Source organism: Sciurus vulgaris (assembly GCF_902686455.1).
Source record: "Sciurus vulgaris genome assembly, chromosome: 5".
Lineage (NCBI taxonomy): Eukaryota > Metazoa > Chordata > Mammalia > Rodentia > Sciuridae > Sciurus > Sciurus vulgaris.
Window position 1 is genome coordinate 55,203,928 of NC_136465.1, and position 27,980 is coordinate 55,231,907.

Genomic DNA, 27,980 nt, shown 5'->3' on the forward strand with positions numbered 1-27,980 from the left:
CAACCTAACCATTCCCAATCAGCTCACAGGGAAAGGCTGAAAGAATTGTAAACAGCCCAATGATATATGCAACTCATTCAAATGAAACAAACCTGAGCAAGTTTAGCTTATTCCTTTCCCATAATTCATACCTGAGATGTGGACGAATTAAAAAAAAAAAAAAAAAAAAAAAAAACACCCATCATCTTAAAAATGGGAAAATTTATTGTGAATCACTTGGGTCTGCCAATAGCAATATCCATGGAATCCTGTATTCACAAGTAGGGATTCATCATCCTTAAGGAGCTGAAATTAACTGGTAGGACAGGGTGTGTTTGTCCTCTGATGGAGAAGTTTAGGAAGCATTTTAAAGTGCATGCTCTTGCTATAAAGTGCTGGTGACATGTATCATATAGGTGGTTTCAGGTGAAGCAGATCTGCATTAAACCAAGGGTTTAATTGACTCCACCTAACTTCTTTCAGTTTCACAGCAAGTAATCTAATTTCATCACTCACAGGCTAAAATACCTTTGTCCTTCTCACTTCCCCAAAGGAAGAAAGCTTTTGGCCAGCTGCATAGCAATCTGTTCAGTTGTTTCACTATTAATAATAATGAAAACACTGAATATAAATAACTAAATATTCTACTTGTTACTAAGTAGCATAGGAATTATATCAAACTTTACCAACCCCTATGACTAACAAAGTCTTATTTGTAAGAGACAAACTGACCAAAAAACACACACCCAGCATAAACAAATGGTTAAGCGTCAAACCCTTAATTATGTTTCTTAGCAAAATGGTGGCTAATGAAAGCCATATGTGCTAGAATAGTGACCACCTCCCAGATTCCAGCAGCCTTTGCAAGCCCAGGAGGAGGATGTTTTGGAACAGTTACGCAGTAGCCAAGGCTTGATATGCCAGTCTGTTTAGCTTCCCATTTTCCCTTCTAAGAAGCATTTCCTTTATATCTAGAAAGATCTTACTGAGAAGTATATCCATCCTGTCTCACAGGGTACTTTGTTTCTGTTCCTACTGAGGATCATTCTGAAAAAGTTGACTTAGGTGCTCTTAAAATGACTTTTGGAGTCTCCAAGTTCTGACTCAAGATTCCAAACCATAGGAGGCAAAGATATCCAAGGTGCCAAGATAATTCCATTATGCAAAACAATTTCCTTTCTTAAAAGACATGCACACAAATAGGAAACTTAAAAAAAAAAATTCATGGTGGTGGGGATGGACTTTACAGCTTAGTGGGATGACATAATGGTACAGAGGAAATGGACTTTGCAATTACATTTCTCTAAATGGCCTGAACTTGGTGTCACTGCTGACATCATCTGGAATGTTTACAAGGCCCCAAAGGACTGCCCCAAGGACTAAATGGCTGATCCTCTGTCTCAAACCAGATACTGTCTTAGCCTGAAGTTCTTCATGGGTGCCACTGCAGAAGAGGGCTGATAGCTGGAGGGAGCGAGCTCCATCCTCAAGTAGTTCTTAGGCTCCTTTTGAATTAGCCTTGCTGTTCTGGCATGTCTTCTGTGATTTGGCCTGGAGTGTCTAGGTAGAAAACATAGGCATTGGTTGCAATTAGTAATTTATAAATTTACTTTGGCAATGAAAATGAAGAAGACAGGTAAACAAGGCCCCCAAGTGCCTTGGGATCACTTTCAGAATGCCGTGTTCACATATAGCCTACCAGCAGCTTTGGTCCTCTGCCACTTCACAATTGTACTGTCCTATGACCTCCCCTATTGTTTATTTGTGTCATGCTTTTTGCCCTTGCCCCAAATTCCTTCACTCAAATGGGAAGAGTGAATAGATAAATAATTTTTTATTTACAAGCATGTCTCCTAAAATTTTAATTGCTTTCCTTCTAGTGTTTCCTGACATCAGAAACCTGTGTAAAACATAATATACAGAAACTATTTCCATCTGGTTCATAAAAAATAAGGATCTGCCTATATTGTAGTTAGCTTCTAGACTTAATGTGTTTAGGTCTGCTCCACCATGGCATTTGTTGGTAATTTTTTTACTTTTGGGTAATTGAGGTAAAAGGCATATAGTACATCTTATATAGATGACTAAAGTTCTGCCTACAACTTCCTGTTTGGATGACAGGAAGAACTGTTTGGTGTTTTGCCATGGTCATAATTATAGATTCTCACTACCTTTAGAGAGAACTAGAGGGAAAGCTTTTTTCTGTTTTCTTTCTTGATAGGTACTTACAGCTTCTTTAGAAGAAGTAATGGGTCCTTTAGGTAATGAAATAGGTGTTGATGGTGTTTTGGGTGATGATGACACTGATGGCAGTTGTGTAAATCCTTCATCCTTAAACATCAGAATTGAGAATTGGATTACTGATGTTAAAACAGAATGTGATGGTTGCAATTAAGGATTACAATATTAAAACCAAAAGTGTCATTATATAAGTTAAGCATTCATCAAAAAGATAGAAATTGGCATCTTCTATCTAGCTTTTCAAAAGTGGCAGTAAAATTTGGATGGAAACAATTAGAGAAGAGAAAACATTTAAAAATTTAATGTATAGTGGATCTACTATCATGACTACCAAGAACAACTACTTCATAATTCAGAAACAACTACTTTATGTTCTCTCGTTTTTGGCAGTTTTGGGGATCAAACCCAGGGTCTTGCACATGCTAAACAGGCATTCTGCCACTGAGCTATATCCTCAGCCCACAACTGCTTCATATTCTGGAATAGAATTCAAAAGGCAAAATCTGGAATCCAGTTACATATAACCAAATATTGAGCTTTTTTTTTTTTTTTTTTTTTTCCCCAGTGGTGGAGATCAAACCCAGTGTCTTGCACATTCTAGGCAAGGGTTCAACCACTGAGCCACACTCCTAATCCCAAATGTTAAACTTCTTAGAAACAGATCAAACAGTACAATAAATGTTCCTTAATAAAGGAATAAATTCAGTTTCGTTAAAAGGATTAAAAATAGAGAAAATTAATGTAGCACTTTACATTTTTAACTTAAGCAAGAAGTAATTGTCTAACCTTAGTTCCCTTCAATTGAGGTGCAGAATCTACCGTGTCTTCTTTAGAGTCAGGGGATGTAGGTGATTCCACAGGAATGTCTATCTTTGCAGCCTAATGAAAATAACATTTTACATCAGCATTAGCTTTCTGCTTTTCCTGAAGCTCAAGTTCTTTTACAGTAGTCAGTGCTTTTTAGCACAATTTGCTTTCCATTAAATCCCTAACTTCCTCTCCAAACTATACCCTTTGTGAACATGAAATATGCCCCTGAAATAGCAACTTAGTATTACTATTTGAGTTTTGAGCCCTCTGCTTATAAATGAAGCACTCTAATTAAATTCTAGTACTTGAAATCCTCAGTCATTAGTGACTTGTCAATATTGGTCCTGTTCTTAGTCTCAAAAAGAAGTTGCCATTTCTCAATTATTTATCAGTTTCTAATAGCAATGACATAGTCAAAATTGACATCTATTGTTTTTAGTATCATAGTAAATGGTAAATTTGCCTGACTAAAAATGTAGGCATTGCTAAGTAAAAGCACCTAAAAAGCTAGGGGTATATAGCTCAGTGGTTCAAGTATATGCTTAGCATGGTCTAGGCCCTTGGTAACAAGCAAGATGAGGAAAGATAATAACAATAGATAACAGGTTATATGAAGGAGTAATGATAAAATAACTAGCCAACCTATCATTAAAAATTATATTAATTAGATTTTGATAAAAAATCACTGTAATTTTTAGAAATGACCTCTTTTGTGTCCTTTGGAGGAAAGGAAGCTATCTAAATTCAAAGTCATAGCATTCTTTATTTGATATCATAAGTTCTTTTTGAAACCTGGTATGCTACTTGTTCTCATTTTATAGAAGTTTAAAAACATGAATGAAAAGAACAACCAATAAAATTCCAAGGAACTTGTCACTTTGTCCTTAATTCCTTTTTCTTACTCCAGAAATCAACATCTAAGTAGAGTTAATGCCCATAAAGAATAATTTTGAGAATCCAAATTTAGCCTGAGACATATTCCTCCAAGATTCCCTTGCTCCTGAAAGCAGTCTAAGAATGACAAAAAAACTTCAGTCTGTTTTGAATGGATCCAGGGGTTTGATCCAGAAGTCACTAGCCTGCCTTCATGGTCTGTACAAAATTGCCCCAAATCAGAATATTCTGTGGAAATACATAACGGGAAATCATTTACTGAAGTAGATATTCCATGCTTCAACTAATTATCCTTGGCTTGTCCTAGGGGGCCAACATCATATCTAAGATTAAAAATGACTGGTCCTAGCCAAGTACAGTAGCACACTTCTGTAATCCCAGCAGCTCAGGGGGCTGAGGGTGGAGGATCACAAGTTCATAGCCAGTCTCGGCAACTTAGTGAGACCCTGTCTCTAAATAAAATACCGAAAAGGGATGGGGATGTGGCTCAGCAGTTACATGCCCCTGGGTTCAATTCCTGGTACAAAAAAACAAAACATAAAAAAGAAAAAAGAGTTGTCCTCACTTTGAGTACTTAAGACTAATCTGCTAAACCACATGTGCAGCATCTTCTACAGTCATATTTCCTTTCTTGTTTATGAAGACTTGAAGCCACATAGTAGTGAAAAGCTCTTTCTGATGTACCCAGAGCAAAGTGCCGCAGTGCTTGGGCCTATCCTGAGTTGGTTCTTCAGTGAAATAACAGGAGGAAAAAAGTTGCTGAGTTGAAGGCAAAAAAAGAGTAAGGAAATGAGTTGAGTGTCTTTAATTTTTTTCTTTTTAGAATTATAAAGAAGATGTTAAAGCTAGTTGGGCCAAATTCCAAAAGAAATGCCAACTTTGACTATAAGAGGAAACAAGACAGTGGTGGACATACAGATTCTCCCTGAACCCAATTACTCACTTCTGCACTTTGTGGTATCTCAATTGGCTTTGGCTTCACATCTATCAGGTAGAAGGTGCGTGACAGGAGCAAAAGAGAAGGAGGGACGTTCTCCTTCAAGTGGAGGTCCAGCCACTGGACAAAGAATAAAACATAATAGAATCACAGAATGTTAAAGCTGAAATGACCCACAGTCATCTATTGCTTCCTTCAGCTGCAACTTCCCCCCACTTATTCTGAACAAGTATAAAAACACCAGGCAACTGACTTCTCTTCCAGTGCTAGTACTTGGCGGCAGCAGCGTGCACACACACACACACACACACACACACACACACACACACACACACACTGTAGTGGGGTCTCAGACCCGGAAAGGGAGCAACTAAGTTCTCAATCCAATTCTGGATCAAAGTAATTAAGCATCTTCTCTAAGACAAAAAGTGGCATGAAAGAATAAATCGGTTTCATTAACCAAACAAACATTAGAATGAGAATGAGATGTAAAATTTTAGGTATTAAGTAGGCCAAGCTTTTCTTTTTTAAAATGTTTTTAGATCATTCATAAATATACAAAAGAATTCAAAAAGTAAAATGCTTTCAATAAAGATAAATCTGGTTCTTCCACCCTCTTTCCATGCTGCCGTAATGGTGTGCCTGAATGTCCTGTCTGATGCTTTCAAGAGCATCAACATGCTGAAAAGAGGCAAATGCCAGGTTCTTATTAGGCTGTGCTCCAAAGTCGTCATCTGTTTTCTGTGATGATGAAGCATAGTTACATTGGTCAGTTTGAAGTCACTGATGATCAGGACTTGGAAAATTGTTGGGAACTTCACAGGCAGGTTAAACAAGCTGTGATCAGCCCCAGGTTTGATGTGCAGCTCAAAGATCTAGAAAAATGGCAGAATAATTTTCTTATACTGTCAGTTTGGTTTCAATGTATTGACAACCTAAACTGGCATCACAGACCATGAAGAAGCAAGGCAAAAATACAGGAGAGAAAATCCTGGGATTCTTTTTCTAGGGATATAAAATATAAAAGACGTTGAAGGAAATAAAAAAAAAACAAGTCTGCCTTCCACCCCTATTCTCAAGGCACCTTCTTCCCTAGCAGTAACCTTTGGTACCAGATTCCTTATATAATCCTCCATGACATCATATATATACGTATATAAAATATCTTTATTTTGGTACTGGGGGTTGATCCCAGAGGTGATTAACCACTGATCCATATCGCCAACCCTTTTTTATTTATTTACTTATTTATTTTTATTTTGAGACAGGGTCTCAGTTGCTGAGGCTGGCCTCAAACTTGGAATCCTCTTGCCTCAGCCTCCTGAGTTGCCAGGATTACAGGTATGCACCAACACACCTGGCTGATTTATGCTTTTAAATTTTTACACAAAGGGTAATGTGCACACAATTTTGTCCTTTGCATTTTTTTTAATGAGTTATCTTGGCAATTGATTCACATCAGTAGATGTAGGTAGATGTAGTGCTGATTCTCTTTAAATACTAGTAAAAATTTTTATTATATGGAAATGCCATAGTTTATTTGGTGATTCTCATATCAATGATTTTTAAGCTATTCCCAATTGTTTGCTATTACAAATGGTGCTGCAATAGATAATCTTATACATATTTCATTTTGCACATGTCCAAGAATATGGGATTAAATTCCTAGAAGTACAATTGATGAGTCAAAGAGTATATGAATTTTTAAAGTTTGAAAGATAATGCCAAATTACTCTTCATGGAGGTTTTTTACCAGCAAAGCAAGAACGCCCCTTTACCCAACCTCTTAAAAACAGCATGATTATAGCATCTGATCTTTGCCAATATAATACTTAATGTGGCATCTCTTAGTTTTAATTTATCATATGAGTAAGGTGAAGATATGTCATGTTTACCATTTTTCAATTTTCTTTTTGTGAATTAAACAACATAGGATTATCCTTAATGGAATTCTTTAAGTAATACTTAATACTGAATATCAATATGATTATATTAACATTCTTGTTCCCTTGTTGGTGATTATAAAATAATATACCCTTTCAAGAAAACAATTTGACAGTATAATACTCTATGACATTTAATACTTCAATTTTAAGAAATTCATGATTTTAAGTGTCTCTACAATATGTTCATCTTCCAAATATAGTTGGTCCCACATGTAAGAGGAAATAGTTCCCGACCATGGTTTCAAAGTCACAACAATGGCTTCTTTCCCAAAAATAATCTCTGTACATTTTTTAAATTATAAAAATGAGAATTTTAATACGAGTTATTCCTTTGTTTTAAAGCATTGGTAGTTTTGATTAAATCACTATCTGATGGATTTTTTTTTTTTTTTTTTTTTTTTTTTTTTGTGGTACTGGGGATTGAACCCAGGGCCTTGTACTTGCAAGGCACTCTACCAACTGAGCCATATCCCCAGCCCTGAAGGATAATATTAAACATCTATTAGCAAAGCAAATACTAAATTGGTTTGGAGCATTAATTGGGCACTACAAGATGAGGTCCATATGTCTAGACAGAGTCACATCCATAAAACGGCTTGAATCAGAATTTCTGCTCAGACCCTTAACAGTACCTAGAGTAGGCAAAATTCAAAGGTGGTCTCAACATTCCTGCTTCCTGTTATACCCACACTGTCTCACAGGTACTCAATAAAACATTATTCTACATGTTATATGAAGGGATTTTGGAGATTAAGATCCCAAGTCAGTTGACCTTGAGAACTTTTCCAGTTAGGCCTCACCTAATCACATAAGTCCTTTAAATCTGGGGCTAGAGGTAAAAGATGGGAAGTTTGATATTTGAAGTATGAGGGGGATCTGTCATGTTACAAGTCCACTGCTAGCTTTGCAGATAGAGGGTGGCCAAGAGGTAAGGCATGTAGGTAGCTCTTGGAGCTGAGAGCAGTCCAGGGCTGGAAGCCACTGAAGAAACAAGGACTTCAGTCCTATAAGGAGCTGATTTCAGTCACTGAACTGAATGATCTTAAAAATGGACTCATCCTCATATCCTCCAGAAAGGAACACAGCCTATACCTCTAACCTATGGTACTGTGAACTAAGTTTCTTGTAATTTGTAATATGGCTATAGAAAGCTAATAAAATGCCCTGTCCCAATCAAAGTGCAAAATAAATAGCTTCTTCAGTGTCTTGCTGTTCAATGAGTAAAGCAAATCAGGTAAAATGGTTCACTTTTGCTAAGGTTTAGATCTTAAATGTCCCCCAAAAACCCATGTGCTAAAGGCTTGGTCACCAGCCTATGGCACTGTTGAGAGTTGGTAGAACTTTTAGGAGGTAAGGCCTAGTGGCAGGAAGTTAGGTCATTGGGGATTTTGAGACCCTAGGCCCTCCCTTTTTCCTTTCTGACTACCTTGATATGACCTCTGCCATGCACTTCTGCCATCATGAACTGTGCTGCCATAGTCCCAAAGCAATAAGATCAAGTGACTATGAACTGAAATCCTTGAGACAAAATAAACTTTTCTTCTGATAAATTATTTCCCATATTTTGTCATAGCAATGGAAAGCTGACTAAAATAGCTTACAAAGTAAATATCACAAGATGAGGTCTGCAAATCATAAGGGGAGAGAGCTCCAGAGAAGAGACTGGGAGTGCATCTACTTGCCTCTGTGAGCTGTTGCTGCAGTTGTTCCTCAGTAAGACCCAGTGATCTCATCCCTCGGGTCCTACAGGCAGATTGTAGTTCTGAAACACTCAAAGCCTTCACCCCTTCTTTGGCAATCATCTGCAAGAAATGTTAAGGAACTGTGTTAGATCTTTGTGTTCCAATTTTATCTAATCCCCTACATTCCAGCAAATCAGTAGAATTTGATTATTTGATCCTTTGTACCCTGCACGGACCACTGCAAAGACCAGGACACTAAAAAATTCAAGGTGACTTAGGAAAGGTGTAGTTTAAAGAAGGAAATTCTGCTGGCAAGTATTAGTAAATGTTATGGGGTGCAACTTAAGAACAGACCCATCACCACTGAGAAGCCCAAATTTGAGAGTCTTTATTAAGCTGGCCAGCTGACTGTCTCACTCAATGCCCCAAAAAATGACTATTGGGAGAACAGTGCCGACCACAGGGTTGTAGGGGTTTTTATACCAAAAATCACATTAATCATAAGTGTCGCTGTCGCCGACGGTGGCAACAATCCCGCGGATATTTGTTACTGCCTGCAGCAACAATTGTGCGGGTATTTATCAGAGGTGGACTGGAAATTGAGCTACTTCTATTATCTTTCTCTTTAGTGCGCTGCTTTCTTGCTTGTTCACTAGTTTATAGAGGAAGAGAGGCTTACTTGCTTTTAGAGGAAGTTTTAGAGGAAGACAGGCTTTGCTTAGAGCTTAGAGGAAGAGAGACTTTGCTTAGAGGAAGAGAGACTTGCTATGCTTTCAGAGAGGCTACTATTATCAGAGGAGCTATTTCTTAAAGGTCTGCTGCTGCTTCTTAGAGGTGCGTCCTGCATCCTGAGATCTTCATTCTGCGAGCTGCAACCTGCATTCTGCAATCTGCCATCATCAACCCGCAACCTAGAGGTGTCTGCTTAGTCCTCCGCCCAGCGATCTATCAGAGGTGCTGCTTATCCATGGTGCTTCCTATAGGTGTGTGTCTTATATACCTAAGGCAGCCAATCAGCTTAGGATCAACACAATTGAGGCACGCCCCTCGGTACCAATCAAGAAAGAATGAGGAATATCTGTTGACCACTACCGCAGAGGAGACATTAACTAATCAGGCAAAAGTAGATCACGCCGTGTTAACACTAACTATGTGCCACCACTTGGCTCAACGCCAGCCGCCATCTTAGGGTTACCCAAACATGTCTTCTGCATGTCGCCATGATTCAAAATTACACATTAACATCATGAGATCATCGACAGAGGGGGAAGTGGGTCAAAATGACCCTTACCTAGGTCCAAACTAAAGAATGGTTACTAACATCCACACAATCACTGTTCACATGGTACCTTGTTTAGGAGCAATAGGAATCAAAAAAGAGCAATTCTTTACTACATAGTAGTTGCCATTGTATATTATTAAACATGTCACACCAAGTAACTGATGATGGGCACAGAGGCGGGGTGTTCCCATGGGAGAAGTTTATTTCCTACATAACATAGAGTCTCAGAGCAAAATGGAGTCTGTTTAGTCATTTCCCTTAGAGTCTGGCCTATAACATTCTCATGGAGTCAGATTTGTCAGCCCATCACATAGAGAGCTTTCTTTCTTTTATTTTGTTACTGGGAATTGAATCCAGGGCCACTTAACCACTGAGCCGCATCCCCAGTGGGTGCCCCCCCCCCCCAACACACACACTTTTTTTTATTTGAAACGGTCCTGCTAAGTTGTTTAGGACCTCACTAAGTTGCTGAGGCTGGTCACGAACAATCAATCTTCCTACCTCAGCCTTCCAAGTTGCTGGGATTACAGGCATGTGCCACCACACCTGGCTAATAATAGAGATATTTCTATAACTCCTCAACATTTTATCAACAAAGTATTTCCCCTCTTGCATTTTGCGATGTCTGGTTGTGACATCTTCTTTTCCCTTTCATAGCATCTTTAGGGTTCATTAGAAAAAATGTTGCACTTGAAAAGCTTTCATGGTACCATTTGTTGCATATCCCAGTACTGTTTTTCCCCCACTGTCCCCTACCACCACTACCGTGGGAATGGCTCTTACTGGGCCACAAAACTCCTTCAATAAATAACAGTTTCTGCTTGATGTGATCCAAAACTATGGTACCTCTGGTACCAGTACTGCTTATTCCAAAGTTCTGAAAGCAACATGTAAAACAAAATGAGGCCAACAGGATCATGCTTTCACAGTTCTTAGACGCCTGCTCCCACAGGTAGAATGTTTTATAGCACCTGATTTAGATTCAGGAAATGCTTCCTTTTTTTTTTTAAGGAGTCTAATTAGTAGTTATAGTCAAAATGGTGCCTTCTGTAAGATGTGGAGGCTCTGCTTTTCCTTACAGCATTATGCTTTGCCACCTGCTTCTAACCAGCCCAACTCAGCAGAATATTTACTTTGGCAACAGCTCCTCAGTAGGGGAGCAGAGGTGTGCAGGGTAAAGCCTTGCCAGGAATCTACTGAGCTGCTATTTCCTTCCCAGCAGGTCCTAACTGCTTTAGATTAGTCTCAGCTAAGACATCCAAATTACTGACTGCTTATGATGGCATTCTTAAGAAAATGGGTCCCAGTATAACAAACAATTCCTAAAATGATTGTTTTAACCACTCATTTTGCCAGAATCAATCCATGAGCAGACCCAGCATAAAATATTGCACTTCATCACAAAGGCACCCTAAGATGCCTCCCAATGCCTCCCAAATCCCCTTCAGCTATGGTTAAGCTCTTACTTTATCATCTGCTTTTATAGACTTCAGTGTCATCAGGAGCTGAAAGCGGAGCAAATTGTTGGTTCCAAAGGTCTGCAATTCTAGCAGTTTACAAAGAGCAACCAACTGAGGTCGATCTAAGTGCTCCAGGGCTAGCTGATCCTCAAAGAGTTTGGAAAAGCGAAGTATCTCCTTTGTGCTGGGCTTATGGCCTGTCTGGACCTAGGCAATAAGACAAAGAAGCTAATTAAAATGTATTTCGTACTAAATGTAACCTTCCCAAAAGACTTTTGAAATAGACATCAAAGCACTACAAACATTCTTTTCTTTTTTTGTAGTTATAGATGGACAGAATGCCTTTATTTTATTTGTTTATTTTTATGTGGTGTTAAGGATCGAACCCAGTGCCTCACACATGCTAGGCAAGCACTCTGCCACTGAGCTACGGCCCCAGCCCATGAACTCTATTTTCTGTCTGGAACTGGAATCACCTGAAAAATAAGGAGAATTGTGCTGTTCTTTCCAAGAAGTTATATTGATTACTTAGGCTTTCCTACAAACTACTATAAGTGTTTATGATGTTGTATGTTTACTATTACTGTATTTTATAACTTACATATTAGCAATTTCAAAGATTTGAACAATTTGGAAGATCCATGATGACATGCATTTTTCATATAACTCCATCTCAGAAGTTTTTTGGTATGATATAAAAGACTAACACCTGTTTTACATAGGATGATAGCTCTGTAGAGGCATCTCCCATCTTGGCTCTGTTCCTCCTTGCCATTTCTGTAATTGTTTCTTGAAGGAATTTTGCTACTTCCAACTTTGCAGCCATTTTCTTTTTCTGTTTTTCTTCCTTAATAGTAGAAGAGGAAAAAGTTAATCTTTCATGACTGCAACTTGGCAAAGATGGAAAAAATAACTATCACCTTGTTATTGCTCATGCCTATAACATGTACTATATTAATATTATTTGCAAGCTTAATTGGGATTTGCGAGAACCAGAGTAAATACAAAATATCTCCTATTTGAAACTTGTTTCCTTAACCTTACATTTATTTCTCATTAATACAATGATCACAAGCATTTAAAAGGTCCAAAATGTTCCCTCATTGGAAGGCTTTGTCATTATTTAGAATGAGGTATATTTCTTAACCAACTAGGTTGCTACTTGAGCCAATTCCTGGTCTGAATAGCCCTGGATCTTACTCTACAAAGACAACTAGGAAATCAATTCTATGCTGAAGTAGTTTAGAGTTTGAATAGAGAATAGATAAAGTTAATTACAATACAGTTAGTTAAGTGTTTTGGTACATATGAAAAAAAGCACTATACAAAGGGGAATTAAATGTACACTCTCAAGACACTAGGTTGACCAGTGTTTCTTAATCCCTGTTCATCATGAGAAATGCCATGTGGTAGCATTTTCAATCTAACCATGGTCAGGGTGCTTGTGGGCGGAGAGAAATAGAAAGAAAGAGGAATATATCCATATCTAGCTATATCTGTATACATTAGATCATTAGAATTTCCCGAGCAACTTAAAAACATACACATATATAAATATACATGTATATAAATATATAAAACATACATATGCATGTATATGAATGTTTATGTGTAACATGTAAATATGTTTTTATATGTGTATGTACATATAAAAATGTTTTTAAAGTCACCCCAGAGATTCTAATGATCAGCCAATCATAGGAATCATTGATTTTTACATCTTAAGCGACCCAGTCAAAACAAAAATACACAACAGCAATACCATGGTTAGAATCCATTTAGTCTATCATTCATATCTTCCATCTATCTATCTATCTATCTATCTATCTATCTATCTATCTATCTATCTATCTAATTTATTTGGTACAAGGGATTGAACTCAGGGCACTTAACCACTGAGCCACATCCCCAGCACTTTTTTACATATTATTTTGAGACAGGGTCCCTCTGAGTCACTTAGGGCCTCCCTAAATTGCTGAGGTTGACTTTGAACTCACAATCCTCCTGCCTCAGCCTCTGGAGCCCCTTGGATTACAGGCATGTGCCACCATGCCCAGTTATCCATTTATTTATTGAGCAGTACCATGTACTAGGTACTCAGGATTAAAATTAGCAAAAAGTGATGAGTTACTGCCCTCTTCCAAGAGTAAGATGGACAAACAGTGACTAATAATAATCCAGTACTTCCACAAATTAACATAAAAATAGAACAAATAAGTGCTATGTAAGAGAAATATATGGTTCTTTTTTATTTATTATTTTGTGTGTGTGGTCCTGGGGATTGAACCCTTGTTTGCTCTACCACTGAGATCTGCAGACCCCCTGCCCTTTTTTTTTTTTTTTAAACTTTGAGACAGAGTCTCTCCAAACTGCTGAGGCTAGTCCCAAAACTGCAATGTTCTTGCCTTGACCTCCTGAGCCACTGAGATTACAGGCTTGTGCCCGTGTCAACTAGAGAAATGCATGAGGAGCACAGAAAGCTCCTCCAACTCCCTCTCTGGAACACCGTGTGTGTGTGTGTGTGTGTGTGTGTGTGTGTGTGTGTGTGTGTGTGTGTGTGTGTGTGTGTGTGTGTCTATATGTATGTTTGGGAAATGTATGGCATTCCAGGGAAAGGTAATATTTAGATAAATCACTTCCCCTATTCCCCCACCTTCCCATATTCACTAATGCTTTCCTTGGAATGCTGTGGCATTAATTCTAAATCATGGTTATCTCTCCTTTTTTTTTTTTTTTTTTTTTTCCTCCTCCAATACTGGGCATGGAGCCCAGGCGTGCTCTACCACTGACCTACATCCTCAGCCCTTTTTATTTTTGAGACAGGGTCTCACTAAATTGCTAAGGCTGGCCTGGAACTTGTGATCTTCCTGCCTCAGCCTCCAGATCCTGCTTGGATTTTATGTACCACCACGCCTAAGTGCTATTCTTTCTGTCTAGAATATCTTTTTCAAACTGTGGCAAAATTTCACCCTTTTAAGTCTCAGTTCTAAAGTTACCTCTCCTGTGAAATATTTCTGTCCTCTAGTAGTTTTGCTCACACTTTCATACCACTGTCTAATTGTCACACAGAAGGGGAAAAGTGCCTCTGTTTTCTCATTCATCCCCTTGACAGCAACCATCAGGCACCTTCTTCTTAAGGACTATTCAGCACTGAAGAGTCTATGTGGCTGAATAAATCATACCTACTGTTTAGTCACCACAGTGGGCTTTTGTTATCTTTATTTTTTTAAATTAAACTTCAGTGGGGAAGGGATACTCTTTCAAAATAAATGGTACTAGAAAAAGTTTTCACATGCAAAACTAATGTAACTGACATTACACCTTTCATAAAAATTAACTCTAAATGGATCATAGATCTAAATGTAAAATGTAAAGCTATGAAACTCCTAGGAAAGAGAAGGAGAAAAATCTAGGGTGATCTTGGGTTTGGCAATGAGTCTTTAGCTGCAATAGCAAACGCATGATCCATGAAAGAAAAAATTGGTAAGATGGGCTTCATTAAAAGCGTTTGCTTTGTGATAGACACTTGTCAGGAATGAAAAGATAACCCACAGACTAGGAGAAAATATTTGCAAAATATTTATCTGATAAAGGACTTTTTTCCAAAATATACAACAAAGAACTCAAAACCACAATAAGAAAACAAACCACCCAATTAAAAAGTAGATAAAAGATTTGAATAGACACCTCCTCAAAGAAGAAACACAGATGGCAAATATTCTCATGAAAATATGCTCAACATCACATATCTTGAGAGAACTGCAAATGAGAGCAACAATGAGATACCAGTACATATCTACTAGAATGGCTAATAGTTAACACATGGACAACATCAAATGCTGGGGAAGATGTAGAACAACAGGATTGTCATTCATTCCTGGTTGGCAATGCAGAATAATACAACTACTTTGTTTTTGGTGGTGCTGGGGATTGAACCCAGGGCCTTGTGCATGCGAGGCAAGCACTCTACCAACTGAGATATAGCCCCAGCCCTAGTACAGCTACTTTGGAAGACAGTTTAGTAATTTCATATAAAACTAAACGTAGTATTACCATTTGATCCAGCAAACACTCCCCTAGTTATTTACCCAAATGAACTGAAAATTTACATCCACATGAAAACCTGAACACAATTATAGCAATTTTACTCCTAATAGCCCAAAATTGGAATCAACCAATTTTCAAAAGGTAAATGGATAAACCATTGTATATCCATACATAGGACTATTAGTGATAAAATTTATAAAATAAGCCATGAAAATACATGGAAGAATTTTAAATGCATATTGCCAGAACTCAACCTAAGCTTCATCTGAAATATCCCTTTGCTTATCATCAAGGTTCTGGATTTGATCCCCACTACCACTATACACTCCCCATCAATCCTAAAGTAGAAATACCAACTACTGGTGAGCAGCAGTCTCCTCTACTCCCACCCCACAGTACTGGGGATCCAACCCAGGGCACTAACCATACTAGGTAAGAACTCAACCACTGAGCCACATCTCCAGTCCCCAAGAGAACCAGAGTTTCTTGCTGAGTTTTCCTTTTCAGTACAGGGCTGGAACCCAGGGGCACCCACCACTGAGCTATACCTCCAGGCTTCGTTTTTTATTTTAAGATAGGGTTTAGATGAGTTGCCAAGGCTGGCCTCCAACTTGTGATCCTCCTGCCTCAGCCTGCTGAGTTGATGGGATTACAGGCATTAGCCACCACACCTGGCTCTTCCTGAGTTTCTTACTTGTCTGCAACTGATTTATTGTATAATTTTAGGCAGTATTCTTGAATTTTTTATATATTTACCTATAGTTATGCTATTTTTCAGAAGCCAGCCTAAAAAGGCTATACACTGCATGATTCCAAGTATATGACATTCTAGTAAAGAGAATATATATAATTCTAAAATTATAAAAATTAAAAAAAAATAAAAATATCAGTGGATGCCATGGGTTCCTTGTATGCAAGGAACAAATAGTAGAGCACAGGGGATATTTAGAGCAGTAAAACTATTGTGTGTGATGATGTGAAGGCAGATAGATGACATTATGTATTTACAAAACCCACAACTGTATACCACAAAAGTGAACCCAAATGTCAAGTCTGCGATTTAAATAATGAATGTGTCAATATGGTTTCTTTAGTTGCAACAAATGCACCTCACTGGTGTAATATGGGGGATAGAAGTATATGAACATTCTCTACTTTCTGCCCAATTTTCATGTAAATTTAAAAACTGGTCCAAAAAATAAAGTCTCTCTCTCTCTTTTTTTTTTTTTTTTTTAAGTTCAAAAGTTCTACATACCTTTTTGGATTCAGTTTCAAAAGTTGATGGCAACATCTCTGGGAAGAGTTTCAGAAACACTGGTATCAAGAACTCCATGAAGGGTACAATTATGAATACCATAAATGGAACCAAGCGGAAGAAATCAGCACAAGTTCTCAATAGCTAAAGAATTAAATGCATAAGCAATATTTCATTATTTTATGATATGCTAAGAACAAAAAAGCCTGCCTTGATTCTTAAAGTGTTAAGAGCCCAAGATAGGTTTTCTGCAGCTGTTCAAAAAATAGGTGGGATTTTTCTCTTCACCATAGCTCTTAAGTAATACTTATGGGATCTCTTCAAGGAAATCTATAACAATCAAAAAATAATATTGGCATCTTAGCTTTCATCTAAGTGAAGGGTCTGCCATACTTTAATAACATAGTTAAAATTTATTGTTTTTCTTTTTTGAGATAGTGTCTCACTATGTTGAGCATTTGAACTCAATTAATCCTCCCACCTCAGCCTCTCCAGTACCTGGGACAACAGGCATATACCACTGTGTCTGGCTTTAAAATTGTTTTTTAAAATGCATATGCTTACTATATATATATATATAAATTTTTTTTTTTTTTTTTTTTTTTTTTTGGTGCTGGGGATCGAACCCAGGGCCTCGTGCTTACAAGGCAAGCACTCTACCGACTGAGCTATCTCCCCAGCCCATATGCTTACTATATTAACAAAACTTTGCATTTATTATTTCTTTTTTCTCCCCTCCCCACCCCCCACAGTATTTGGGATTGAATCCAGGGGTGCTCTAACACTAAGCTACTCCCCCAATTCTTTTTAATTTTTTTTTTTTTTTGGTGGTACTGGGGATTAAACCCAGGGGTGCTCTATCCATGAGCTATATCCCCAGCCCTTTTCATTTTTTGACAAAGGGCCTTGCTAAGTTGTTGGAGATTGTCCTCAAATTTGTGATCCTCCTGCCTCAGCCTCTGGAGTCCCTGGGATTACAGGTATGCCCTGTAAATTAAACCTGAAATCTCTCAATCTCTTGGAGAAATTAAAAAACATAACTATTCTGTAGACAAATATATAAAACAACAAAGAATACTGCCTAAAGCTGTACAGCAAGTCAGCTGTAGACAAATAAGAAACTCAGTAAGAAATTGGTTTTCTTGAGGCCTGGGGATGAAGCTGGGGGTAGAGCATTTACTTAGTACAAGGTCCTGGGTTGGATCCCCAGCACTGTGAGGAGAAGAAACTCGTTTTCACCAGTAGTTAACTATTCCTACTTTAGGATTTAAGATGGAAAGTGTTAGAGATCAAACCCAGAGCCTTGAGTATGCAAGGCAAGCTACTTTGGGATATTTAAAATGAAGTTTGAGTTTAAAACTTGGTTCCCAAATAGTTCATTTTAATTTCACATCTTCTTGCTTGAATATGATTCTTGCCTACCCGTCGTCTCTCTCGTCTGGTCAGCACCTGTCCATGAAGCAGTCTCCAAACCACTTTGGTGGCAATTTTGGTGTCAATCCAAAGTAAGTAGAATCCGTTATAATAATATTTAAGTTCATCCATAATTTTTTGTCTGAAAGATCGCTTTCCTTCTTTAATCTTTGTTCCAATTTCTTTTGTGGACTGAGAGATTATCACCTTTGCCTTTTCTGGGATTTGCTCCAGCTGAGGTTTACCAGGGTTCTGTTGTAGCCAGCAAGTTGATGTGTGTAGCTTTTGTATTGGTCTAGTTCGTAAATGAAGTGTTTTATTGCCTGACTGACTGGGATAACAGTACTTCTTGCTTCTATAGTTCTTCATATATGTCTTATTTAAATGAGAATCTGGCAAGTGAAGAAATGCAAGTGATGGGGAATAAGAGCAGATAGGATGGACAAAATGGCTAGGGAATCTGGAATAAAGAGCAACATTTCTGAGTTGAGCACATACTATTACAAACTTAAAAATTAAAGAAATAGATATTTAGTTAAAACCAAACTTTTTAAAGCCTATAGGCAGCTGGTGTTTATTAGTGAATGAAATATACATATTTTGTTGTGGTGGTGGTAGGGATATAACCTAGGGCATCATACATACTAAGCACATACTGTACCACTGAGCTACACCACTCCAAATATAATTTTTTGCCTCAACTGATAAATAATATTTTCTATGTTCGAATATGCTCTATGAGAAATATTAATAAGTTAATTTCTAAGAATAAATTATTTAGAAGTTCTTCAACCACTCATTTTAAAATCTACTAGCACACATCTTTCCATCAGGGATTATTATGTTCAATAATATTATCTATAAGGACTATCATATTGTGTTTTTAATCACTCTATTGACAATAGGAATGTTTTAACGAAACTTTCCATGGTCCCTGTGGGGGTAACCAATCAAATAATACCTCTTTGTCTATGTAATGTCTCTGGTCTCTCTTAAATGAGAGGCACAGCTGAAAGGCCCTTCACCTAAAATTTCTCAAGAATATTCGAAGTAAAAATTAGAATTGAGTATTCCTAGTCAAGGAGCTCTACATTCTATCACAACAGCTTATAGTCTTCACTTAAGACAATAAGATAGATCCAAGCTTTTTTATATTCTTTCATTCTTTTTCTTTTCTTTTTTAAGGCGGGCTCTTCCTATATTGCCTATGTCATACGCCCAGCCTGGCCCTGCCCTTGAGATTCTCCTGCCTCAGGTTCCTGAGTAGCTGGAACTATAGGCTCAGGCCACAAAGTAGATTTTTTCCCCCAGTGCTGGGAATGGAACTGATAGCCTCATGCATATCAGTCATGAGCTACACCCCCAGCCCTGCTGAGTGTTTTTGAAGCATGCCAACATAAAAATATTCTTTGAATAACCAAAAGGGAAAATTTACAATGTGATAACATGCCTTAATGAAACAAGAATTTGCCATAGAAGGGACTTGTTCATTAGCCATTTTACTCCTTTTTACATCAAAAGGCTTCATCAATTATAGAGGTGTCACTCTAAAACTACTCCATACTTATGTGTATGTGGTACTGGAAACTAAACCCAGGGACACTCTACCAAACGAGCTATATCTCCAGCCCATTTTAATTTTTATTTTGAGAAAGGGTCTAACTAAATTGCTGAGACTGGCCTCAAACTTGCAATCCTCTGCTTCAACCCTCTGAGTGTCACTGCACCTGTCACTACATCTTCTACCTTACCTGTACCAGACCTCTACAAAATCTCTCAGCACAAATTCTAAAGCATATAGAAGATTTTTAGTAAGCTTCCTAAGAACAAACATAATTAAACATAATTAAAAACCAACAAGGTTTTAACTGTGTACTAAGCCAATCCTTTTACACATATCCTTTCCATCCTGAAGAATGAAGTTCATAAACTTATGGTGGGGGGATTCCAATGCTTACCTTGTGCGGACAAAAGCTAAGACTGAATTGCAACTGTTGAATGCCATATTTACTTTTCTCTGAACAATTTTAACAAAGAGACCTAAGACAAAAGTAGTAACAATTTAGTATTTTTAAAAGACATCAATTAAACAATATGAGAATTTAAATGTTTCTAGCTATGGCAAGGGCAGAAATTTTGCATATTCAAAGTACAAAACCTCCTTCAAGTTCATTCCTAATAATTATTTTCTTCGCTCTGGATTTGAGAATGGAACTTTCAGATCCCAAAACACAGAAATGATCTCTAAGATGATAATGCTTATCAAGATGATATGACCGTCAAAGACATTTTTATTTCTGGTCAATATGTCTAGTAATCTTCCTTTGATGGTTGGCAGGTATTTAAGATGAGAAAAAAACACCTATTTGTAGACTAAGAATACAAGCCGAAAGCAAATACCCTGGATTTGCTTTCTTCTCCCCCACTTTTTTCCTCCTCCCATGGATTTGTTTTCATTTAGCTTTTTCCATGTTTGGCCAGGCTATCCCAAACCCTACAGCCTGAAATTACTCACTAATCTCACTTATGTAGCAGTAAAGATATGCATGGTGCCTACATTCAAGTGCAGGTAAAACGGCGCTAGCGATTTTCCAGAACCCAAATTGAGCTTTCCTCCATCAAGTGACGCTTTTCAGCTAGGGCCAGCAAAGAGCTGTAAGGAACCTTAATCTCATACTATCTACTGTGCGTTCCTGCAGCTGGGTTTAAGGGAGCATCAGGGTCTTTCTTGGACGGAAATCTCAACCACATAGCTAACATTCTGAACAGTGCTCAGCGTTTCTGGAACCAGCCCAACGGTGGATGATGCTTTGCTGGAGCGAGACAAGACCTGCTGCGGCGGTAAATCCGCTCTCCCACCGGGCACTGGTGGCAGTGGGCCACCACTTTCCAGGCTGTCCGGGCCCGGGCGCAGACCGGCGGCCAGACCCGCGGCCAGCACGGTGGCCAGCACGGCCTGGCTTTTCGCACGGCCCCCACGCCCAGGGTTCCTGGGGTTACCTCTGACGCTGGCACGTCACCACCCGGGTGCAAAACGCGCCCTCTGCTTCCTCAGTCAGCGACTTTTGCGCGCGTAGTGTGTGGGTGGACTGTTGCGGTGGGGTCCCGGGATTTTGTGTGTGTGCGCGGGGGTGGGGCCGACACAGGAATGATCACTCTAGTGATCCGTGTGGTTGAAAATGAAGACAAGGAAAACGAGGGCTCAGGACACAGAAGAGACTCGAAAATGAAGCGCGGATGGAGCGGGAAATGGAGGCTGAGCTCCAAAGTTTGGGAGGCCAGGGAAGAGGACGAAATCACTGGCGGAGGAGAGCGCGGTGGGAACTGGAAACCGTGGGGAAAACTGGGCGCTGGTGGGAGGGGCAGGATGCAGAGGGAGCGGGCTCCGGAGAAGAACACGCAGGCACGGTCCAAGTAACAGCCTGAGGACTTGGCCCGCCCACCCCTACCTCCTCGGCCCGGCTCCCGGGAACGGCCGCCGAGGTCCTCCCAGTTCCTTCCCAATTCCTCCCCGGCCCTTCAAGCTAGAAGGGCCCGAGGCCAAGTCTCTATGACTCCACCTCTTGTCCCTCGCCCCGTGACGTCACTCTGAGTGACGACACCGCCAACCAATGAACTCTCAAACTCTGAGAGGGCGGGCGTCCTTCACCGTAGCCACCCAGGAAGCAGCAAGGTCTCACCAGCAAAATGACTTCTCCGCTGGGTTTAATTTAAAGAGCGTTGGTGCTGGAGGATCGAAGACTGGCGTTTTTCTGCCTGTCCACCTTCTGTAGTCTGGGGCTATCCTCCTGGGAAACCCTTGAGTGAAGGTTGGATTAAAGAGGCTCTTGCCCTAGCAAGATAGTCTCCATGGTAACCTTCTCCGAGTCACGAATGACATCACTTTGATGTATTCTCCCTCCGGCCCTTGCCCTCCTCCAACTCCGAAACTGCCTAGGGGGACTTGAGCAGGGAGGAGGTTGAAGTGCGTGGCAGAACGGCTTTTTTTCCAGGCCCAAGGTCGGAATGCTGTGAAAGCCTCACGTGGAAATCTGGATTCCACTAATTTTTTTTTTTTTTTTTTTTTTTTTTTTTTTTTTTTTGCTTTAGAGATGTTCTCTTAACAGGTGTTGCTATGAGTAGTCTGTGTAGAAATCTCTATATTTAAAATGTATATTATACGAGCTGTGAAATGACATACGCATTGCAGCTTTGGGAGGCACTTCGGTTCCTACAATGTGAAACTGAGCCATCTTGGGAAAGAGAACGATTTAGAAATATTCTTGTTCCCCAGTTATCTCTTCTTATTCATTTGATCTGGCTCTGTTTTAAAGGAAGAGAAAATTTGTAGTGGCTTTACCCTTACACTAGACCAAGGATCGCTTTCTCAAGTAAGAACGCTTCTCTTCACATGTAAACCGACTACAGATTTTACTCATCTGGGCAGCACATTTGTAAAAATGAAAGATGGCGGGTATTAAATTTCAGTAAGAAGTGCAGACCGCCTTTAATTCACAAAGCATTTTTCAGCTAATAACCAAATGAATCAATTGTTAAATAGGCAAAACTTCAGTTTGGCCACTAGAGGTCCCTTTGTGCATATCTGATGCCTAACTTTTCACATAAAGGTTTCACTTCACGTTCTATGTTTACTAGAATAAAATCTACAAGACTTTCCTTCCTTTTACCTTTCCCTCCCTGAAAAATTCACGATAGAAAATTTTGAATTTTAAAATATAGGTATAACTTTCATATTGGTTTCACAAATTAATCACTGCTTTACCATGAACACATACTTTTCTGGAAAAGATCATAAAAGGATCCAAAAATATTCCTCCCAGTTCACTGGGAGACATTTTATACCAGGAAATATACTTATTCGTGCATTGTATTCACTTACAACTAGGCACAGTGAAAATCATTAAGTATTCATAAACCAGATGAACAATTCCATGCCTAGCATTTGAAAGATGAGCTAGGTAGAAACCATGGCCATATGTCAGCAACTCTATTCTAAAAGAGGAAGGATTAAGAACCCTTCTTACTGAAATCCATTTGTTCAAAGCAAAGTCTGTTTTTTCCTGTTATCAGGCTTGGCAATTTCTTTGACTTTCAGGATACATGACTTGATATGTAAGGAGTTTTTATATAAAATCAGAAAAGAAAGAAAATTTTTTTCTCTAATTCTGTCTCTGAGAACTATGTTGGATTTCTGCTTTGATGAACTGCTCCTATTCTATGTAGAGGAGTAAGCATGTTCTAAGCCTCAGAAGATGTTAGATGCTGAAAATGTATATTGTAACTTCTTGTGCTCATTTCCCTAAATAGTAATGTAGTCTTAATGTTTTGCAGAGAAGACTATATGAATCTACTTGACATAAGTTCAACTTTTTAAAAAAAAATTTTGTAGTTGTAGATGGACCGCATGCCTTTATTTTATTTATTTTTATGTGGTGCTAAGGATGGAATCCAGTGCCTCTCGCATGCTAGGCAAGCACTCTGCCACTGAGCTACAGCCCGCCCAATTTCAACTTCTGTTGTCAGCATAGCTATTAGAAGCTGGCTAAAATAAAATCCCTGGGGACAATTTACAAGATTCTCCTCAAGGGGAAAATTCAGGTTCCATATCAAGGTGACAGTTTATCAACAAAGCACGGAGGTTACAGGCAGATGGAAAAAGGAGGATTGAGGTAGAAAGAAAGGTAGGGAAAAGAAAAAATGAAAGACAAATTTAACCCCTTTCCAGGAGATAGAATCAAATGACTCAGATGGCTCCCTTAGCGATCTGTTTTTAGGACATATTTATAATAAAATGTGTTTTTATGATTCATTTAACTTTTGGTATTACACAAACTTTTGGTATTACAAAAAAAATTTTTTTGGTATTTTTTGGTATTACAAAAAATAGGTTTTAAAATAGTTTAAAATTCTGGGTAGTGATGTTGCCTTTAGTCCCAGCTACTGAGGAGGCTGAGGCAGTTTTGCTTGAGCTCAGGAGTTGCAGGCCAGGCTGGGCAACATAGTGAGACTCCATGTCAAAATAAATAAGTAAAATTAAAAGAGATGAATAGTAATGGGAGCTCTTAATTCACAATATCACCTTTACAAGGTTAACAAATTAATAGATAATTAGTGGCCATTAAAATAATTGATCTGTGCTGAGAGCCCACACCTGTAACCCCAGCAACTCAGGAAGCTGAGGTAGGAGGATTGCAGGTTTGACAGCCTCAGCAATTTAGTAAATTCCTCAGCAACTTGGAGAGACCTCGTCCCAAAACAAAAGACACTAATGACAGGTTGCAGCTCAGTGGTAAAGCATCCCTGTGTTCAATTCCCAGAATAATAATAATAATAATAATAATAATAATAATAATAATAATAGGGCTGGAGTTGTGGCTCAGTGCTACAGCGCTTGCCTGGCATGTGTGAGGCCCCGGGTTCGATACTCAGCACCACACATAAATAAATGAGCCATTTACAACTAAAACAAATATTTAAAAAATAACAATAATAACAATTGACGTGTAGGAATCTTCTAAAGATGATCATTTCTTGCAGTGGTACCAACTAGATGGATCACTACAATGTCTATCAAAAGTATGACGCCTAGTAATGATATGACTCTATAATTCTCAGAACAGACAGCAGACTACATGTTGGTTTCCTCATCTGATTGCTGCCTGTGTTTCCTTTGCATGCTCACGTTTCTGTGCTGCAACGTTCTAAGTCATTACCCAGGCTCCAGGAAATAGCACTATATCTGCAGGCTCCTGTAAGACTCTTTACCATGTCACATACCTAAGACCTTACATTGTTTTACATAAATTTCCTAGAATGTGGAGGGCAAGAGATTTACAGAGCATAACCTCCCCGTCTCTCTTATTCTTATTTGCCTTGTTCTTGTGTGAGCGGTCTAGGACAAACGCTCTAGCGTCACTCAGTGCGAAGGTCTGACCAGAGCGGCAAGGGCCCGGCACGTGACTGGCACCAGGCGCTCTCCTGCCCCAGCAGTCTGGGATGCAGTCGGCGCTGACGTCCTGCTCTCTACCCACAAGCCTCCGGGCCCCATTGCAAGCAGGAAGAAGGCGTGCGGGCCCGGTGCCTACTAGAGAGTCGGGGCGCTTCCTGAGCGAGACAGGGACGCCGCCCAGGCTTTGCGATGCTTGTAGACTGGGGACCATGCGACACTCGCACCCACGGCCGAAAAGGCGACGGCCCCATCCCCCGATTTAAGTCCTAAACGGCTACCAATGCTTCCGGGTCCAGACCCTCGTGGACTAGGACGCTCTTCTCTGACAGCTGTCGGACAGAGACAGTTAAGGAAGCTCTTGAGTCATTCTGCTTTTTCCGGGTCTTCTTAAGCAGATACTCGTTTTTGCTAGTACGAGGAGTACGACATGGTGTTTAATATGTGCTGTTATATTTAATAAGTATCAAAGAACACGCACGAGTACAGTTTTGCCTCAGGCCCAGCCCTAACCCGCCCTGTCTTCGTTTCATTTGCATTCCAGCCCCTTCGCATCATTCCTTCCTGACCCTTTGCCTTATCGCCCGCGGCCTCCTGTCTAGTCTAGACATTCTCGCGCCGTTCGCACTGCTGGTTCTGGCTCCCGCCTCTCCTCTCCCGAGGCTGACGAGCCTCTTCCTCCTTTCGCCCCCTGCACCCCAAAGCTGGGACTGCATTTCCCGGCAGGCGCCGCGGCGCGCGGCCAATGAGGGGCTGAGGATTTGGCGGCGGCGGCGCCCCGAGAGTCGGGGTGGGGGGGCTTTGTGCGCGGCGGCAGCGACGGCGGCGGGAGCGGGCGGCGGGAGCGGCCAGCACGGAGGCGGAGGCCGAGGGGGCTGTACACAGGTCGCTGCGGAGAGGCGTGCGAATTCCGAGTGGAACCCGAGGACCTTGCTGCGTGCCCCGGTTGGACCGCCCGCCACAGGCTGCTCTCTGGCACCAGTGGCTGCTGCGCGACCCCCGTCCCGCCACTTCCCTTTCCCACCCACCTCCCGCAGTCTTCCTCCTCCCCGCAGCGCGCCCGGCCCGGTCCGGCCGTGGCCCTCCTCGGTGCCGGCCGCCATGGCAGAGGCGTCCGGCGCGGGGGAAATCTAGTCCGGGGATTTCATGAGGCCTAGCTTGGTTCCGTCTCCTCCCCCCGCGGCCCCGGCAGCTGTCCGCACCCCAGCCCCATTCCGGGCCTCCGTGTCTCTCCTGTGATCGTACTGACACGGCCGGGGGGTTAGAATGGAACAAACTGAAGGTAAAGTGCGCGCGCGCGCGAGTGTGTGTGTGTGTGTGTGTTGCACGGAAGTGCTGAGGAGGAAAAGATGGGGAGGGGGCTACCTAGGGATGAGGCACCAGTAGGGATAGAGACCCAGGAATGGGAGGAGAAGCGGGTGGCCTGAAAGGGTTCGAGGGTAGTCTAGAAGGAAGAGCAGATGGCAGGTTGGGGGGTGTGGAGAGAATTGGGGGGTGGGGCAGGGGAGGTAGGACTGGGATTAGAGATGTAGTGGCGCTGAACTGGGAATTGGGAGTAAAGGTGGGATGGGGGCGGGGATAAAGACGGGAACCGGGGAGGGGCAGAGAAAGAAGAGGAGAGTTAGATTTGGAGATTAGAGACCCGAGTGGACTACGAAATAGGGAGGTCGGGGGGTGGAGTGTGGGAACTACAAGAGTCTGGAGGAAGGGGGTGGAATTTGATGGGAGAAATGGGGCATCTTATGAGAATCAAGGGAGAAATAAGGAAAGGAAGTGGAAGAAAAGATGGATTAGAAAAAGGGATGAGGAATGATTGAGACAGAATGCAATAGGAGAATAGGAAATAGACGCAGGAAACTGGAAGACATAGGATTGGATTAGAGAAGGAAATTAAATGAATGTTGGAAGGGATGAGAACGATCCACCAAGCGTCACAGAGTGGGAGGAAAGGGAAGGGGGTTGTTAAAGTGTTAGAAAGGAAAGCCTATTGTTCCTATATTTGTGTGTATTCTGTGCCTATTTCAAGGCTAGAGAATAGAGAAGCTAGTGGTTATGGGGTTGTGATTGTTGTGAAATGGGGGAGGTGTGGGTGTTACTGTTTTGAGAGAAGAGGAGATGTGTTTGTGTTATGGTAAGGAGAGAGGGAGAGACATGGCCATAATATGATGATTTTGGTGAGGGAGTGAGGACTATTCAGATTTAAAGGGGGCAGGGGCAGCCATGTTTGCTGCCAGGCACTGCAGTGTAAATAAATTCCTTTTCCTCTCCGACATCAGTGTGAATCTGGAAGGGGCCAGCTCACATTGTTAACCCCCCTTCTTTCTATTCATGAACTCTTTCCCCTTACCTCTTGGATCATTTACAATTATTCATAACCAGTAAACGAGGTAGTGATGTTTTCCATCTTGTGTGTTTTGCTGCCTCCCCCCTTCCCTCTTCCTTCTGGTTGCAAACAAGACATGCTGATGAACTGCGGTGTAAAATTTAACCCTTTTTATAAATTTAAAACTAGGTTTTTACTAGTTGAAGGAATCATTACTACTGTCATATTTCAGACATTATCGTGAAAAGTCTTTTGAATATTGATTGGTTTCAGAAGCCTTAGAAGCAGCCAACATGTTTTCTGCAATTCTTTAAGTAAACAAGGAAATCGTTTTTTTTTTTTTTTTTTTTTTTTCCAACTTGGGGCTGTGCTCTTGGCAAAACACTGTTTAGGGGTAAGAAGGGATAGAAAGATCTGCCTGTGATAGATTATTTGCTTGCTATATTTTGAATGTTGAAAAAATTAGAAATGTGTGTATTTTTAAAGGGTATTTCTGATGGATCTCGCTTTCAGAATAATGGGTGTGTTAAGAATAGTGCTAAAAACAAAAACAAAAACAAAAAACTCTTTCCCCCATCTCTTCCTTTTGCCTTCATGCTCCTATCTCAATACAGTCTCCAAATGCCAGTTCAGGACAGTGTAGTGATCTATGAAGTAGGCATACAGTTCTTAGAGCCTCATTGAGTTGCCGGTTTCTTTTTTCTTTTTTGGATGGGAAGTTCAGGTCACTCTCAAGAAAGCTACAGTAACTCTTCAATGTATTCA

At 40.3% G+C, this 27,980-nt stretch overlaps 2 protein-coding genes and 1 pseudogene across 13 annotated transcripts in view; 2 read left to right on the forward strand and 1 right to left on the reverse strand.

Moving 5' to 3' along the window:
- Nucleotides 1-186: 186 nt before the first annotated feature.
- Nucleotides 187-23,323, reverse strand: LETM2 (leucine zipper and EF-hand containing transmembrane protein 2). 7 transcript variants are annotated; one of them, XM_079142177.1, is made up of 10 exons: nt 19,905-23,323; nt 17,956-18,406; nt 16,534-16,677; nt 11,941-12,078; nt 11,238-11,438; nt 8,490-8,609; nt 4,868-4,981; nt 3,007-3,099; nt 2,209-2,310; nt 187-1,539 (listed from the first exon to the last, which is right to left on the reverse strand). In XM_079142177.1, the coding sequence occupies exons 1-10, from the start codon at nt 19,949-19,951 to the stop codon at nt 1,477-1,479; spliced, it is 1,473 nt and encodes a 490-aa protein (XP_078998303.1). In that variant the 5' UTR covers nt 19,952-23,323; the 3' UTR covers nt 187-1,476. The 7 variants fall into 7 exon arrangements, 2 of the variants coding, with proteins under 2 accessions (XP_078998303.1, XP_078998304.1); XM_079142178.1 differs by lacking the exon at nt 16,534-16,677; XR_013764115.1 differs by having other exon boundaries at nt 187-5,133; nt 5,173-8,609; nt 19,905-19,986; nt 21,627-23,323.
- On the forward strand, nt 5,441-5,967 carry LOC306662469 (small ribosomal subunit protein uS8-like; annotated as a pseudogene). Its single transcript has one exon. The product of its transcript is annotated as a small ribosomal subunit protein uS8-like (transcript).
- Nucleotides 23,324-25,716: 2,393 nt separating the features above from the next.
- The window catches only part of NSD3 (nuclear receptor binding SET domain protein 3), a 104,435-nt gene continuing 102,171 nt past the window's right edge, over nt 25,717-27,980 (forward strand). For 2 of the 5 annotated variants that reach the window (XM_079140634.1, XM_079140637.1), the window contains exon 1: nt 25,717-26,174. The gene's annotated coding sequence lies outside the window, so the exon portion shown is untranslated. The remainder of the gene's footprint in view (nt 26,175-27,980) is intronic. The other 3 variants (XM_079140636.1, XM_079140638.1, XM_079140639.1) reach the window with 2 other exon arrangements.